This window comes from Haliotis rufescens, unplaced genomic scaffold (genome assembly GCF_023055435.1).
Source record: "Haliotis rufescens isolate VD_foot unplaced genomic scaffold, xgHalRufe1.0.p SCAF_7, whole genome shotgun sequence".
Taxonomy (NCBI): Eukaryota; Metazoa; Mollusca; class Gastropoda; order Lepetellida; family Haliotidae; genus Haliotis; species Haliotis rufescens.
The window spans coordinates 58,370,043-58,383,268 of record NW_025964361.1 but is presented as its reverse complement, the minus strand read 5'-3'; the positions used below and the strand labels follow the sequence as shown (position 1 = coordinate 58,383,268).

Below are 13,226 nucleotides of genomic sequence, written 5' to 3'. Positions count from 1 at the left end.
ATCACCCCGCGTAACTGGTATATTGTTCAAACAGACGTTTAACCCATCTCATTATCACTACTAATGACGTCATGGCAGCCAAGAGGTTTGGCTCGTTGTACCAGTAGCCTGGGTTCAATTTCCCACATTGGTACAGTACGTGAAGCCCTTTCTTGATGTGCCATGATATATCTGGCTATATTGCAAAATTTGACGTGAAACCTTGCACTCACTCACTCACATATTATCTTCCTAACCCATTCACCAAATAAAAGCCGTTTTGAAATCGTTCATGGTCTGTCAAAAAAATGGAGACGGAAGTTCAGGGTGACGCAGGTTGTTGGCGTTTACCAGTTTGGGGAAACCCACGCTCCCAGGTACCATATGTTGAAGGCAGCTCAAGGTTTCTGAGCATCATTGGGTGGCCCAGTCGTATAAGGCGCTGCGATTCGCTGTGCAGAGTTGCGTCCCTTGGACACACCAGACACCTATGATTGCTGGTTCGAATACCGTTTCGCCCCGATTGTGCTTCTAGGTTTGTCAGCACCATACCCGTGCTCGTGGGTTTCACCGAAGTGGTAAATGTCTGAGACCTGCATCACTTCGGGCTTTCCTCCCATATTCAGCTGACACGCCGTGATATAACTGGAATACTGTTAAAAGCGGCGTTAAACCCAGCTCACTCACTCTGAGCATGGTATCTAGACCAAAACGGGTGTACTGTCGAGGTCTATTTGTGTTTTTGTGGTGGTTTTCTTGTGTTTGCTAAGATTGAAATGTCTGAATCGAGGTGGAAAAGCAATAATTCCGTTTCAGAAAGCTAACACTCTATTGGCTAAAGAACCCACGCATCCTCCGTTTAGCTTGGGTGGTCAAGGCTCGCTCATGGTTCACCTGAGGCGAACTTATATGAAGGATCTTCACACACAGAAGCAAATCTGATTATAATGAGATTGTTTGAAGTGAACTTGGACGACTAGCGAACATTGGCAAAACAAAGGGTTGTAACTCTGCACAGTGAATTGTTGTACTTTAGGGCTGCTTTAGTCTGTCGGCGAGGTGTCGCCCTTGACGGTTTTGTTATATGGGGTCAGCTAGCGTTATAATTCATTATTCCCCGCAACGCGTTTTGCGAGGGTATTAAAATGGACACCGTCCGTGAAAGATGTCCTTTCGGATCAGATGTTGAAAACCGTACAATATTTCTTCACCAAACATGGCTAGGTCTAATTGTGAACTGGTTCTCTTTAAATGTTTGGGATTTAAAAAACTTGGCGCATAGATGGGTCTAATGGTGCCTTTTGATAGTTTGGAATCTTTCAAAAATGTATTTTTCCAGTTTCCAAAGCATCAACTTTGACTTTTGCTGGAAATGGCGGTAGTGCAGATCTTAAAAACCACTATTTATTCACCAAACTGGATGGATGTAGTGGTGAACTGGTGTTTTTTTAATGCTTGAGATTTCTTTTTCCAATACTTTTCCAGTTTCAATATTAACAAGTTTCATATATCTATTCACAAGTTTTCACAATTGAAGGGGTTATTGATGACTTTGTCCTCTTGTTCTTTTGAACAGTAGTAATATAACACCAAGGTAAGTAATATTACAATCAGCATCAATTATTAGCTTATTGTATTGCCACATTTGCTATTGCTTGATATAATGGCTGAAACAGGCGAGCTCAATGTTGGTTGTATATCGCTTCAATATGGACAGGGATCATGTCGGGGATGGAGATGAAGATATTTCAAATACCATCTAAAAGTCAATTGATGCGGAATTTGTGGAAAATTACATTAACCATGGCATAAAAAGCACAAACATCTCGACATAACTCAAAGTGAAATGACCAAATCGGATGTTCCCATGACATTTGTTGTGCTATTTACAATTGACACGAAACTTTAAAAAAATAAGTCCAATATCTTTTTTAACTGGTGGTATTCAGAAAGTGTTGTGGTGCTGAGTTCATGAAAAAACTTGATCTTGTGATTCATTGTAAATCGTTTGATCAAATGAAAGTGGCCGTGAATGTGTTCACGATTTGTGACGTCTGTGTCAGTGTCTCAAAGCAAAGGGGTTATATATAACGCTGACGACGTTGATGTTCATGAAATTGTTGAACAACTTAGAAGTCAAAAGGTTGTACATGCCATGCGCGTATTACGAGGTGAGGAACAAGAAGTCATTACCTCTGTTTTGTTAACATTTGACACGCCTCATCTTCATGAAAGCATCATGTGTTTCCAATGATTCTCTTTGTTCCCACAGCTATAAGGTGCTACAATTGTCAACGGTTCCCGTTGCATTGGAAAAGCTCCAGTAGGTAAAAGATGTAATGGGGACCATAAGGTGGAAGATTGTATGCCTGACTGTATCTCAGCTATTGATGTCGTTACTGTAGAGGTGGTCACAGTGCTGCGTACCGAGGAGGTGAGAAGTAGAAAGTGGCTGTCAAGTATATGTGTCAAACACTGTAATACCCAAGTCATCTCCCATAGTTCCAAAAGCTGTTCCATCATTGGTTCATACTCACCCTAGGCACTTCCCCTTAGATATTCCGTGGACTAGTAGTAGAGCGTCCGCCCGGAAAGCGAAAGGTCCGGGGTTCGATCCCCGGCCGCGTCATACCTAAAGACGTTAAAAGATGGTACTTGTTGTTACCCTGTCTGGTGCTCGGCATTAAGGGGCTAAAACAAGGACTGGTCGACTCGGAGTCAGTATACTGTGTCTGAGTGGGGTATTAAACTGCGGCATGGTATCTCAGTGGGCTAGCACCATAAATCGGCATCAGTCCCGACTAGTACAAGCAGCCACACACACACACACGTGCGTGCACGTTGCTATATAAGTGCAATAATCTTGGACGCGACATTAAACCCAATTTCACCACACCTCACCCTTAGATATCCATGACATTTTTGGCTGCTTCAATGCAACTAGGTTATACATGCCACTCGACACATCCCTCGAAAAGCATCTGTCAATTGATCATGATCGAGATGTCTCTCAAATTCGATTCATACGTTCAAAACGACCGATATCTTTCAACGGCATGGGAAAGTTAAAGCCCTTGACAAGTTTAGATTCATGACCCTTGTAACCACGTACAGGGTACAGGTGAGCCAGTACACAATACAGATAACATTTCTCGTCCTGTGTTTTAATATTCATCAGAGAACGTTTGCATTTCAGCTGGCTCACAGTTTGAAATTGGCGCATAAGCCTCATTTGATGGCACGTTTCTGCGCCAATTCAAATTTTAAATGTTGAATAACATTAGGTTGAATTTTCAATAAATAGAAACATAGATCGTGGCCTTCTTGACCCTGAGGAATGAATTCATAATCCCTAGACCGGCCTCCTAATGCTTGACGAGAACAGCAACCCTGCAAAACATCGTTGGGTCTCCGGCGTTTGGCTGCCGAGTCTGCCCCACGACCAGTTTGAGAAGACAGATGGTGACGTTTTAAGTGTGACGTGAGAGCTTTCATCGAAGGAAAAGATTTGGGAGACATTCTACAATTAAACGTTTCATTAGTAGAAGCAGAGCTAGTACTTGCAGATTGAGTACTGTTTGAACCACGGTGACAATGGGAAACATGACTTCTGTTGGTAGGACAGTTCTGAAGAACCGTGTGACAAAATTGACACGTCAAACTATCCAGTCATGTAAATGGTACGTTTTCGTATGCGAATCGAAATTGCCTTTACGATTGAAACTTTTGGAACAGGTATTACATGTAAACGCTTGAGACAAAGGTCCGCAATTTCTCTGATGCCTATAACTAAAACTCGTTTGAAGCTGAATACCTTCTGACAAAACACACAGGTATAAACAGGGGTGGTAAAAAGGGACGACATGATGAAATGCAATAACAGCCAAATAAGAGACCTACAAAAATGTCTAGTTGCTGAAACAGACAAACGTACATATCAAGGACAAGAAAACGAGTGGAGTGAGCACGTGTGTTGCAAAACGTCGTGAACTGAAGACTGTGTTTCACGTTTACATTATTTTCTTTGATTACAATTTCATATCATTAATACCTTGACAAAGTTTCTCAAATTTGGGAGAAACTAGGATAAATAGACGTGATTTACTGCATCGTTAACGTCTGATTGTAAACTGAGAGTTTTGTTTTTCCTGTCTATTTTCGTAAGTCTTATCAGCAGCAGTGTCTACATGCCCATGAGTCACTGTACTGGATCAATTGGCTTTTAAAACTGAACTTCTTGTGAAATACAAAGTGTTCGCGCGCTCTTTTAACCCCTGAAACGTTTGATAAGTGTCATTTGAGTGGATTATAATATCGTTGGATGAAAAGGGTTATCCTCACGATCATTTGCTACCAACGAGACTACTGCTTGGCTGGTCACCACTTCAGTCTAGAGAGAATTTTAGATAAAGTAGAGTGACATTCCACTTCGCTCAGCCATTCAACATAAAGAGCAAACTTGGAATTTGGGATAAACTATTGAGAGCGACACTCCAATTCATTCAATGAATACTTTACATCGAAACAATTTTCAAAATGATAGAACTTTTATTTTCAACACGTCTGACCCCAATCGTGAACAAGTCTCCCAAAGCGGCAGCCTATATTCACGCAAGGATTAGGAATGCCTGAGGTAGTGTTCCCATTTCCTGTAAGACCATTTACGGTCAACAACACGCAAGTGGCATTTGGTGTTTGTGTTACGTTCGTAAGTAACTTTATATCTATCCCAACGAGAGCTCATTCACTTCCAGCCGGTGAAGATCCGGGTTAGACCAGGTCTTCAGCAACCCATACTTCCCGTAACAGGCGACTATGCTTGTCGTAAGAGGCAACTAACGGGATCGGGTGGTCCGGCTTCCCGACTTGGTTGATGCATGTCATCGTATCCCAATTACGTAGATCGATGGTAATGATATCAATCACTGGGTCGTCTAGTCCAGACCCGATTATTTACAGATCGCCGTCATAAAGCTGGAATGTTGCTGAATGCAGCGTTTAACAACAAACAAAATCGTTGATTTCGAGGTCAGTGGAGCACCGTACAATATTTTTTCTACTTGAACCATCGGTAGTGTTGTTTGACTCGCAAGTCAGTGGAGCACCGTACAATATTTTTTCTACTTGAACCATCGGTAGTGTTGTTTGACTCGCAAGTCAGTGAAGCACAGTACAATATTTTTCTACCTGTCCAATCGGGAACGTTAATTGACTTGCAGGAGAGTGAAACAGCGTACCATCTCATTCTACCTGTCCCGTCGAGTGTTCGTCGACTTGCAGGTCAGTGAAGCACGGTACGATATTGTTCTACCTGTCCCATCGTAAGGGCTGATTGACCTTCAAGTCAGTGAGGCACCATACATTATCTTCCTACCGGTCCATCCAAGTGTTGATTGACTTCCAGGTCAGCGTAGCACCGTACGATATTGTTCTACCTGTACCATCGGGAGTGTTCAGCGAAGCCCCGTACAATATTTTTCTACTTGAACCATCGGTAGTGTTGGTTGACTCGCAAGTCAGTGAAGCACCGTACAATCTCTTAGTTTGTGTTACGTTCATGATTTTAGAATGCGTACGAAACGCTTGATGAAGTGATACTAACCATTTCAAAACTTAATGCATACTAAATAAATCATGCTTAACATGATTTAATGATGAGACTTAGCACTCCATAATATAATCATAAAAAATCAAAAGCTATTCCAGCATCATAATTTTGTGTCGTCATGTGAAAGCCTTCATAAATCATGTAATACTCAGAGACGTTCATTCATAATCCCAGTGTCACAATATGGCTGAAATATTGCCGATGTGATGTAAAGCATAAACTCACTCACTCATTCATAATCCCAGCAATAGAAACTGGCACTAGTCCTACAGTCCCTGCCACTGTCCAATAGTTCAGGTATCACAAGTACAATGTTGTGGAGTTCAGGTATCACAAGTACAATGTTGTCGAGTTCAGGTGTTCCTATTTTGGTGAACATCATGAAAAAGCAAATTATTTGTGTTATTAAGTGAGTGAGTGAGTTGGGCTTAACGCCGCTTTTAACATTATGCCAGTTATATCACGGCGTGTCAGCTTAATGTGGGAGGAAAGCCCACGAGCACGGGTATGGTGCTGACAAACCTAGAAACATAATCGGGGCGAACCGGGATTCGAACCCACCACCACCATAGGTTTCTGGCGTGCCCAAGGGACGCAACTCTGCACAGCGAATCGCGGCGCCTTAGACGGCTGGGCCACCCGTGCCCCCTCGGGTTATTAAGGTTATCATGATTATGTTCAAAGTAGTGGCCAAGCCATTCAACTTCTTCCAATGATATAGCAGAATGATCACCCGAACGTATACTCTATAACAAATATTCAGGAGTCTCACTACAAATGTTCTCTATGAAAGGTCAGATATATCCCTTATCATTGCCAGTCAAAGTACCTTCAGAAGTGCTGAGTTCAGCAAAACACCACTTTTGATTGTTCTGATAAGATTTCACCATGTCACATCTGAGAACATGACAGATGGCAAGCCATGAGAATGCTTATCAACAGCCACATCAGAGACTTCTGAGAACCCCTCATCTTTCTACCTGTCCCATCAAGTGGTGATTGACTTGCAGGTCAGTGAAGCACCATACAATATTGTTCTACCGGCAAACGTTTTGCTAGAAGCAACCAATAACAAGAATATAATACTCATATCCCCTGCCATGGGTGCTTTTGTATCCACGTGCAGAAAATATGTTTGTTAAATCATCTGAATAGAATCCATCAGAGCTTATATAACAAAATGACTGATAGTTGAATTATTCCCATTACAAAAAGTTCCAAAGGAATATTTCTCAGAAAAAGAGAAACATCACCCAAAATTCACAATGTGTGACATATTTCATGAAAAACGGAAAAATGAAAAATATCAAATGTCCTGACTGGTTTCTATTGAAACCGGTAACATAAAATCTCCAAGTGGCAAAAGGCACCAGTTCAGCACCCAAATGATATGTGTGCATTGTTTGGCGAGGAAACATTGAACAGTTTTTGAGCTCTGCTTCGGAAATCAAATGTGACGGACAGACAGAATGAAGGACGGACAGCACCCATTCCTATATCACCCTCCCACTTCAGGATCAACCAGAGAATCCAGGGATTGACATTGGGAACACTAACCCACTCTGTTGAGTATGACATGCGAAGACACAGGGAATGTCCACCCAATCATGTGGTCGCCCCTGACAACCAGCACAGGCTGCCCGTCACGAAATCTAACCCGGAATCCCCACAGGGGATTTCAGTCATAAATGTGGGCAGAATACCCTACCTATGAGCAAGATGTCAGGTGTACCCACTTTTAAGGAAATATTTGTTGTTTGCTTGTTGTGTAACGCCACACTCGGCAATATCCCCGCTATATTGGACGGTGGTCCGTAAATAATCGAGTCTGGACCAAACAATCAGGTGATTGACATCATGAGCATTGATCTACGCAATTAAGATACGATGGCATGCATCAACCAAGTCGGTGAACCTGACCACCCGATCCCCCTAGTTGCCTCTTACGACAAGCATTGTCACCTGTTATGGCAAGCATTGGTTGCTGAAGACCTATTCGGATAAACATTGATAGCATTGTTAAACAAGTGTATAGTCGATTAAGTCATCTATATCCCCCGCCTATTTTAACACGTTATGGTCCCAAACCAGGTAACTGACCCAACATTTCTCTTGGCCCATGTCAAAATAGCTGCAAAGGAAATTCTAAAATAAACATTTCTAAAACTCCTAAATATCAAATGGCACCAGTTCTGTTCATATATAGACATGCAATGTTTGGCAAGGAAATATTTCTGGAAATAATGCCCAGTAATACGAATTTCTAGAATTCATAAATAGCAAAAGGCAACAATTCAGCATGTGTCTGATAGATGTAGAAAAATTCCTCCGGAATCGAACCCTACCCGTATTGTTTTCTAAGTCCAACAGTATGCCTGGTAGACATGCAAAGTTTTGTAAGAAAGTATTTAACGGTTTTTGAGTTACGCTCCGGAAATGAACACCACCCTTATAGAACCTAAGTCCAATTTGTTGTCATGGAACGTAAAAAATAAAAATGTCTAAAATTCCTAAATAGCAAAAGGCACAACTTCATTATTTGACTGATAGATTGGCCAAGTTTCCATCAAATACACTGAATTGTTTCCGAGTTCTGCCCCGGAAAAGGAAATGATTACAACTTAATAGACTTCTGTAATACAAAAGATTATCTGATGTGCAGAATGTGGAAAACAAATAACAAAATCACAGTTGTACTGAATTTCATATTGGATTAATCTCGCATCCATTTCATCAATCTGAAAGGCACATTTTTCTTATTGAGATTGAGAAAAAAAAGTCAACAAGAGGTCAAAGTCATCAATATCCCTTGCAATGGTAAATACTTGTGAATAAATATGAAACTTGTTGCCATGGAAACTAAAAGATATATGTATTTATAAAATCCCAAACCCATCAAGAGGAACCAGTTCATAACTAGACTTATCCATATGCCAAGTTTGGTGAAGAAATCTTGGAATGTTTTCAAGATCTGCACCAGAATCGAACAGTACAGCCATTTTGCAGTTGAAGTCAAAGATGTTGTCAAGTCCCCAAATCCTTTTTTTCTACAAATCCCAAACTTTCAAAAGGCACCAGTTCACCACTAGATGTATCTATGTACCAAGTTTGGTAAAGAAATGTACGATTTTCAAGACCTGCTCCGTCTTAATCTTAATACCCCCCAAGCGTTAGAAATTGGCACTAGTCCTATAGTCCTTGCATAACTGCCCAATAGTTAAGATATCATAAGGAATAGTAGAAACTTGCCATTTTTAAGTGTTTGGCTATAATGTTATCATTATAAGGACTAGTGAACAAAAACTAGTTTCTGTCGCTCCCCGCCACAAAATGCGTTGTGGGGGATAGTTATTGGTAGAGCTTACAACACGAAACAGACCTTTACTTGTCTTGGGGTTTAGAATGTGGCTAAAGTCAGAGACTGCAAGGCCAACAAAACCAGCTTGGGATAGGAAAACTCAAACATAGATGTGTAGCACAGGCTATAGAGTGAGGCCACCAAAGAATGTACACTTCCAGTTACCTTCTTGCCTTATCCACCTGAACTGTTAGGAATTTTTGTGATCATTACATATCCCCCCTGAACTGGTGCAATTCGGAAATGGAGTCTGGCTACTTATAACCCACTTTTGGCTCAATATCATTGGATATTCTCAGTTCAGTAAAGAATGCTGTTTTGCAATGTTCACAAAAGTCAACGGATGATGACAAATCCCCAGGGTCATGAACAGTCAAAGGTAAACTTGTTGCCATGGAAACAGAAAAATTATTTTTTGTAATTAAAAATCCTAAATAGCAAAAGGAACCACATCAGTCCTTGATTAATACATGGATGTACCAAGTTCAGATGAAAACTGTTGAATTGGTTTTTTTCAGTTGTTCTGGAAATGACACATACTTCCATTTCAGGTGTCAACTTGTTACCATGGAAACAGGGAAAAATATAAGCAGAAACATTCCTAAATAGCAAGTGGCAGCACTATAGCCCTTAGTTAATACATGTACCAGGTTTGGATGAAAAGCCTTTACACTTTTCAAATTGTGCTCCAGAAACGACACCTACTCCTCTCTTTTGAGGCTAAGTCCAAATTGTTTCCAATTCCATGGAAATCGAGAAGAACAAAAAGGCCAAATAATCTGCAACTAGCAAAAGGCACCACTTCAAGATCTGTTTAATATATCAGCCAAGTTTTTTTCAAAGATATTGAATATTTTTTTTAGTTGTGCTCCGGAAACAAAATCCAGGCCCCTTTTGGAGACATTGGCCCCTTAAGTCCACATTGTTTCAATGGAAAATCAACAAAAAGATAAATGCCCAAAATCTGTAAATAATAAAAGGCATCACTTCAGGATCTGTTTGATATAAATCTCTCTGCCAATTGTTGCTGAAATATATTGATTGTGACTTGGGTTTAACACTGCTTTAACGCTGCAGGTTAAGTATGCATGTACATTTGAGTATGTTTGTCTGCAAATAATCGAGTCTGGACCAGACAATCCAGTGATTGACATCATGAACATCGATCCACGCAATTGGGATACGATGACATGCATTAAACCAAGTCAGTGAGCCTAACCACCCGATTGTGTCATGTTGATCCTCTGGATCAAAGTTATTTTGTTTACTATTGTTCCCCCACTTCTGCCACCAAACAGATCTCTACGGCTTACAACTAAAACGGCACCGATTGGCAAAAACGTTACCTCACCTAGAGCGAAAATGACTACCATTGCTTGGGGAAAACAGCACTTTATTTTGGGGGTTCTGAAATATCTGCTGATGCGTAAATAAACTTATTGTGAAAACATCACATGCTTTGATTACCAAGCTGTCAAGCTGAAACTGAATCTGGCGGAAATGTCAAGAAATTGGACTACAGGTATAATATATATTTAATATTTATTTTAGTAAATGGCAGTTTTATAGATATTTCATATATAACTCCCCATTCTGCCGGCAGCCGACATCACAAGAATGTTTCAGTCGATAACAGACCATGTCCCCACCCAAGGAAATCATATGCTACATGAGATAATAAAGCATGTAAACAGCATAAATACTACATAAATTGTTCTTATCGTTAATAAAAATGTAGGTGCTGTTTTCGTCCAACAAGTAGTCACTGTTTTCGCCAAATGAAATGCCATTTTCGCCCGAGAAATCTGCAATGTTTTAGCCTGCACCCATCTATACCATGCCAAATAATATATTAATAAACAGGGTTACTAAAAACGTGCTGTCGTTTTTGTTCCTAATTTTAATCAGTTGTTTTCGTGGATCTCTCAATAAAAATGTTCACAGAAAACATTGTGGGATTAATAACGTGCATAGATCTATTTGCTAAGTCTAGAGCACATAGGAGTATATATATATATATATATATATATATATATATATATATATATATATATATGTGCGATTATATTATATAAAATGACATGTCAAATTAAAAATGACGCTCAGAAAATGGAGCCTTGGTACATTACCAGAATCCTGGATACACAAGAGCAAAACTGATATCAACATTTTACCAAATCATCGATTTATTGAGTCAAGTGGCTCATTCCAAAAAAGTACAGGAAATTATTTCAAGCAGAGGTCTTAAGTTAGCACAACATGGATAAATAAGTTAATGTTACTTATTTTATAACTGTTCATACAACATGAACGCTAATTAACTTCACAAAAGTTAACACATTCCTGTTCGATGTCTTCGGATGCACCACATGCGCCTACCGGTCACTAGGCCTTGCCTAAATACCGAACAATGGAATGCTGTGTTCTTCGATCGATCTTCCTGTCAACGTCACGAAATCTTTATTTTGCATCTTGATCACCAAAACCTTTACAAACAAATATCCATCGAAAAGTAGAATAATCTTTGAATCAAGTCCAAAATTGTGGTACATATCACTTCAACAAGTCTTCGACGAAAGGATCAGCTTCACATAAAATCACCCGCCACCCGGCCGACCACGTGGTAACCCAACAGGCCGACTTCCGGTTTACGTTTTCAAACAAGTGTCACGTTTAACTGTGGGAAAGTATCAGAATTGTTCATGTCCATGTTGGAAATAATATTCTTATTCCTTTCCTAGTTTGACAGACACGATAACCTCTTCGTCCATAGCCTTGAGTACAGCAGCCATAGTAGGAACGCCATCCTTCAGTTTACTTTCGATATCTTTCTTCAATTCGGGATCTTTATCACCTACCTTCAGGTCATCCCTTATGTTATTCTTGTCGTCCATTAGAGTCAAAAACCCATCACTGTCCATATCAATCAGTTGATATTCTATTCTGCTCACATGCGGGACATTCATATTGTGAGTGGACGGGCAGACATCTTCAAGCTTTTTACTAGTAAACAAGTCCGTACCTACTATGTGCACCTTAGCATGGCCATGTTTCCCGGTCTTCGACGTAGACAAGTCTACGATCTTGCAGGGACGATTCTTAATGAGAACGTATTCGTTCTTCCTCAGGGCAGAACACTGTTTCGGATACGAAGCAGATGCTCCGCTCCCCGCCTGTTCAAAAGTCTCGTCCGCTGCATCCGCCATCTTGTTTTACGTGGATGGGCCTGCTTGACAAACTTGAGGCTGTCGTCAGCGAGAGTGGTGGGTGTGTAGCGATACCGCGTTCCTTCCAGCATAAAATAAAGCAATTTATCGACCCGCTGTACTTTCCGTATCGTGATCCGGAATTTTCTTACTACACACTTGGGTAGAACACATCTACGCTGAAACACACCTAACGTGAGGCTCAATGAACACGAGGTCTTGGTGTAGAAAGTAGGTCGCCAAAAGTAGTTCAGGTGGAGGCGGTACGTGGACTGTACAGTGCGACATGCGTGAGATGGACAATATCCTTGTTCGTGGCTGTGAGGTCAAAAGGCAGGGCCCAAGACAAGCTTAATGATTGTCACACTGCGGTGTTCATGTTTGGGTTGAATACTGGTTTGGTGATAAAACTTAGGCGAGCCAACCCAGCCGTATGGTTAATATTGCGCGCGCCGATCTGTGTCGCACGATATTTTTAGGAAATGGTCATATATGTTATGGATGCGATCATATCCTTTTGATATGGAGACCTATAGATACTATCTCTTGATTTTCGAACGTAGTTTGACACAGACTCACGGAATATGACCACGAACGTATTTTAAGTGTTGCAATTAAATACACAGTGAAATATTATAAGAATTAAACATTGCAACAGTATATATTATTTTCGAAATTGCAATAACTATAAAAATTAATTTAAAATGTCTTGTCATGCCGTATTATATATTTCAATTATATATTTAATAAAGAAGCATGTGTTTGTATTGTTTTGACCACGGACCTATAAACAAGTCCGTGTTTTGACTGAACATTTCTTGCGATATTTCAATTAGTTTTAGCACTCGCCAATGTATGTGTTAGTGGCATTAATGTGAAACTAAGGGTCATACGCTTAAGACTTTGATGTAAAATTTAAATGTGGTCCATCATTTCTAAAAAGGCGTCATTATTATTGTTTACAGTAGAATCTTGAAACGAGTGACTCTTTTTCCTGCGTCCCCGTTCCGTGTTATGACCGCTAACAGACCGGCATTATTTTAGGGGTGGGCTCTAGGTGGGTGTATTCTCTACA

General features: G+C 40.4%; 1 protein-coding gene across 1 annotated transcript; it reads right to left on the bottom strand.

Moving 5' to 3' along the window:
- Nucleotides 1–11,109: 11,109 nt before the first annotated feature.
- LOC124147559 (eukaryotic translation initiation factor 5A-like) lies at nt 11,110–12,527 on the bottom strand. The gene has a single exon (XM_046518198.2). The coding sequence runs from the start codon at nt 12,149–12,151 to the stop codon at nt 11,672–11,674; it is 480 nt and encodes a 159-aa protein (XP_046374154.1). The 5' UTR covers nt 12,152–12,527; the 3' UTR covers nt 11,110–11,671.
- Nucleotides 12,528–13,226: the final 699 nt, after the last annotated feature.

Excerpts from the sequence above, each read along its gene's own strand:
- LOC124147559 (XM_046518198.2), bottom strand. The coding sequence starts at position 12,151 with ATGGCGGATGCAGCGGACGAGACTTTTGAACAGGCGGGGAGCGGAGCA.